This window comes from Tachysurus fulvidraco, chromosome 10, assembly GCF_022655615.1.
Source record: "Tachysurus fulvidraco isolate hzauxx_2018 chromosome 10, HZAU_PFXX_2.0, whole genome shotgun sequence".
NCBI classification, from domain to species: Eukaryota; Metazoa; Chordata; class Actinopteri; order Siluriformes; family Bagridae; genus Tachysurus; species Tachysurus fulvidraco.
The window spans coordinates 457,501-462,500 of NC_062527.1; the positions used below are offsets into that span (position 1 = coordinate 457,501).

The following is a 5,000-nucleotide window of genomic DNA, read 5'->3' on the forward strand; positions in this document are numbered from 1 at the left end:
CTGTGAGCTATTTGAGGAATGGAAAGAAAATGACCTTAAAAACAAAAAAACAAGCTCTGGATTAAAGAGAAAACATTGAGCAAAAAGAAAACACTGCTTTAACCCTTAAAACGTATGAAGTGTGGTCGGGTTTGTCCTGGTTTCATTATTTTTTAATAAAAACATAAAACCATGATATCTTTTCTCTGAAGTCGTTACTGGGAACGTGGTAGCTTATGGTTCAGGTGTTTGACTAGTTATTGGAAGGTTGTGTGTTCGATTCCCAGCTCTACCAAGCTGCTGGGCTTTGTGCACTGCTGGGTTAGGGTTACTCAGTTGTATAAAATGAAATTAAAGTATAAGTCGCTCTGGATAACGGTGTCTGCCAAATGCTGCAAATGTACTGTAATTTATTTGGATCTTCCATTCCAAGTTTACAAGCAGAATATGAAACTACTGTACACATTTTAGACAATACTAAGTGTAAGTGTTCAAGCCCTGAAGCCTGCTATTGGTACAAAATTGCACATTCTAGAACAGTAAGGAACTGTGAGAAGGTTGTGACAAAATCATCAGCACACAGCAAGACGCCTTAGATAGCACTTAGGCAACAGAACCTGCAAGAACATCACCTCAACCAACATTACTCATTTTATATGCTTCTTCATGATGTCTATATATGTTACACTTTTATAAAAAAAAAAAACAGTTCATACAAATGTAGAAAATGTGATACGGGCTACAAAAACATTGCGTTAGCTGCTATTTAGTAATTTAATCCAGTTGTACATCTACTTCAGCTTCGACAGACAAACGACAAGATGAATAAAATTTTAAAGTCACAGTTAAACTGATAAAATCATCTAACTATCATCTCTAAGAAAAGAGATTGCTAACACAACCCCAATTATCAACACAATTCTGTTCTCTATACAAACTGGCATTAACAGCTTCTCATAATAGCACCCATGTGATTGTTGACTGCAGTTGTTATGTTCATTAGATCGATAAATAATGCAGTAAAATTGCTGTACATTTGTACAGACTGAAATGTGGTGTTATTTGTGTGGAAGGAATAGGGTTCGTAGTGGCAGAGGACAAATGAAACGACACGTATCACGCTTTCAACTGAAACGTTCTCAGAAGACGAGGAACACGGAGGAACACGGAGGAACACGGAGGAACACGGAGGAACACGGAGGAACACGGAGGAACACGGAGCACTTCATCACAGTCAATAACACCTTTTTTTCTGTTTTCCACTCCTGCAGATTTTTACATTACAACTTGTATTTCAAACGCAATTCATTTCATTTTTGTATTTCACAGTTATAGTGTGTATTGGCTTGAAGATCACTGGAGCCACAATTCATTTTGAACCAGCTTATTTGATGGGCACAGAAATATCTTGTTCTCGATGATTATAACTTTCGTGCTTTCTCTATTCTTGCGATTTACTGCATAGCCTTGACACAAATGATCACCCAGTTCCCATCAGGATTTTGAAAACACGTGACTCGAAAGAGCATCACGTCTCCAGCTGAGTAGATTTCGAGGGATGCTCAAGATCATTTAAACCACATATGGAACTCCGATTGGGGATCCTGGTGAGTAGAGTGGTCTTCCTTATGCTGCTGTCTGAATCATCTTTCTTGTCATTTCTTTGCGTTTTCTGACGGCAAAGGAAGCAGTGTGTGAAATCCTGAAGGAGATGCCCACTGAAGATCATATAGATCCAGGGGTTACAGCAACTGTTCAAGCTCGCCAGCAAGGCTGAGAGCGTCACGGCCGTGTTCTCCGAATCTGGTAGCGTAACAACATTATAAAAGAATTTTAGACTTTTATTTTTTTACCACAAGATATAAAGAGCAAGTCGACATTACCGGATATATACACGGACACATAATGTATATGTAATCACTTCTAAGGTGCACGGTTTAAAAAATATCACATTACGAACATAGGATGGTTGATCTTTAGTTTGTATGCAGCTAATTAAATGAAAGAAATAAATGGGCTACACTTACAGACAGATTTACTGGTTAGAAACTAGTTAAAAAAGGTTACATACCGTCCCAGAGGAAGTTTTTATCCCAAACAGACCACATCTGCACGGTGAAAAACGGCGCCCAGCAGATTATATACGCCAGAACGATGACGAATGTCATTTTGACGCTCCTAAGTTTGGCTCTAGATATGGTGGTCACACTGCTCACAGAGCTGTTCCCTGTTAGCCCGTGTTTGCATGCCCTGTTTCTGGTCTTGCACCTGATGTTCCTCCAGATGCTGAGGCATATGAAGCTGTAACATATGATCAGCACAACGACGGGCACGAGAAAGATGCCCACAGTGATCCAGGTGATGTAGGCGCGGATGCCCCAAGGCTCGATGAAGTGGCCCCAACAGTCGTAGACGTCTGAGCCATTACGGATCTCGCTGAGGGAGAAGATAAAGTACTGTGGTGTGCTGAGCGCAAGGCTGCCCAACCACGTGCTGGCGATCATGACGTAGGACCGGCGTGTGGGCACCTGCAGGGTCTTCAATGGGTGGCATATAGCAATGTAGCGGTCCACCGTCATCATCACCATCATGTAAGTGGATGCAAACATACCCATGACCTGGAGGTGCTTCACGATCCGGCACAGAAAGTCTGGACCGTAGAAGCGGAATGTGATCTCCCAGCACAGCTGCGGTAACACTTGAAAAAAGGCCACTACCAGGTCTGCCAGGCTCAGGTGCTTGATAAAGAGGTGCATGCGCGACGGCTTCTTTTTCGTCTTGCATATCGCTGCCAGGACGCTGAGGTTTCCCGCAACGGCCACGGCGAAGGTGACGCTCAGCACCGTGATCTCTAGCTTGGCCACCTCCTCGTTCCGACCAAAAGGGTCGCTTTCGTTGGTTGAAAAATTCATTGCTGAAGCATGGAGAAAGCAGGTATTGTGAGTGCCAGGTAAAGCGAACAGATGGCGTATAGCATCAGGTCTGAGATGGAGAAACGCGCAGGTTGGAGTCGCTCCTGTTGCGCGCGCTTTTCGCATCCAGACGCATTCACAAGCGCGCGTCTGTCACAGCGAAGCGCACACGCGAACTCCTCCTGTTTCTCTCCTCCTCTGGATTTCGTCTTCTTCTATGGAGTAATTTAGATCAGAGCCGCAGTCACATTTCAGACACCGTGAAAACACCGACTGGTTCAGATCTGCAGTCAGTCGTGCAGTCCGCAGGCGAGGAAACTTCCAACAAATGTCTTTAGATGCAACAAAGTTCGCTTGACAAACAAACGCACATTTTGCATGCAACATAGAATATATATCAGTCTCATATATCAATATATATCAGTCTCATATATCAATATATAATCAGTCTCATATATCAATATATATCAGTCTCATATATCAATATATATCAGTCTCATATATCAATATATATCAGTCTCATATATCAATATATATCAGTCTCATATATCAATATATATCAGACTAAACATTAAGGGGAAAAAAATCAGGATCAATATTAGAAACTATGTTTGTTTATTTCTTCATAAAACCCTGGACATCAGAGTGAAAATGTTTCTGTTTGGCTTTCTTTTCTTTTTCTTTTTCTTTTTCTTTACTATGACATCATCACCAACGACTTACCTGCTGAAAGTAGACCTTTTTTTTTAAAGTCAAGACACATTTATTGTCATTTTATTGTCATTTCAACCACATAGTGCATATTGAAATGAAACAGCGTTTCTCCGGGTCTACGATGCTACATAAAAAAACACAGAGATAAGGACTTTACTAAGTTGTCCTATAGCCACATAATATGCAGCGTGTGCAAACAGTGTGAGACAAAAGACAATACAAAACACTACAGGACAAATACACAAAATGCAAATGGAGGATTTGTGAACAATAGGATTTTTAAAAATATATGTACATTTACAATAGCAGCAGTTGGTGGCAGCATTGAATTGTGATGTGCAAAAACAGCATTAAGTGGATGTGCATAGATGTATATTGAATGTGTGTGTGTGTGTATGTGTGTGTGTGTGTGTGTGTGTGTGTGTGTGTGTGTGTGTGTGTGTGTGTGTTTGTGTGTGTGTGTGTTTGCGTGTTTGTGTGTGTGTGTGTGTGTGTGTGTGTGTGTGTTTGTGTGTGTGTGTGTGTGTGTGTGTGTGTGTGTGTGTGTGTGTGTGTGTGTGTGTGTGAGTTCAGTTCTGGCTGTTGAGGAGTCTGTTGGCTTGAGGAAAGGAAATGCTTTAGTACCTTTTACCAGACAACAGGAGGGTCCGCGATAGAGGGAAAAGAGAATCTTCTCGGCTGTCCTCACTATACGCCTCAGGTTCTTGTGACCCTAAGCGGTGCAATTTCCAAACCAGACAGTGATGCAGCTTCCCAGGATGCTCTAGATGGTCCCTCTGTAGAACATGGTCAGGATAGAAGGAGGGAGATGGGCTTTCCTAATCCTTCGTAAGAAGTAGAGTCCCTGCTGGGCTTTTTTACTGATGGAGCTGGTGTTGAGTGACAAGGTAAAGTTCTTCACCAGATGAACACCAAGGCTCTCGACAATCTCCACGGAGGAGCCATCAATGTTAAGCGAAGATCGGTCGCTCTGTGATTTCCTGTCAACAACTATCTCTTTAGTTTTGTCAACGTTCAGAGACAGGTAGTTTGTTCTACACCAGGCTGTGTTCTTGTTCTTGCTAATGAAACTAACAAAGGTCATGTCATCTGCAAACTCGATGATGTGGTTCGAGCCGTGCATTGATACACATCCGAGGGTCAGCAGCGTGAACAGCAGTGGACTGAACACACAGCCATGAGATGCCCCAGTGCTCAGTGCGGTGGTGCTTTTCCCGATCCGGACTGACAGATGTCTTCCAGTCAGGACGTCCAGGTTGCACCAGTTGGGCCCAGCAGATTTGATCTAAAGTATGAAATGACCTTACCATAACCCTAACCTTACAGTAAATAATATGTTCTTGAAGCATCCTTTAATCCTTTAGTATGAGACAGTATTGCATATTAATCCTAGAG

At 42.3% G+C, this 5,000-nt stretch overlaps 1 protein-coding gene across 1 annotated transcript; it reads right to left on the reverse strand.

Moving 5' to 3' along the window:
• Positions 1-587: 587 nt before the first annotated feature.
• On the reverse strand, positions 588-3,247 carry avpr1aa (arginine vasopressin receptor 1Aa). Its single transcript, XM_027140893.2, has 2 exons — positions 2,051-3,247; positions 588-1,782 (listed from the first exon to the last, which is right to left on the reverse strand). The coding sequence occupies exons 1-2, from the start codon at positions 3,015-3,017 to the stop codon at positions 1,508-1,510; spliced, it is 1,242 nt and encodes a 413-aa protein (XP_026996694.1). The 5' UTR covers positions 3,018-3,247; the 3' UTR covers positions 588-1,507.
• Positions 3,248-5,000: the final 1,753 nt, after the last annotated feature.

Bases quoted from the DNA above. Each gene is read 5' to 3' on its own strand.
- avpr1aa (XM_027140893.2), bottom strand. From the start codon at position 3,017: ATGCGAAAAGCGCGCGCAACAGGAGCGACTCCAACCTGCGCGTTTCTC. The intron at 1,783-2,050 runs GTATGTAACCTT...TTACGCTACCAG, and splicing joins TAAAAACTTCCTCTGGGACG to ATTCGGAGAACACGGCCGTG.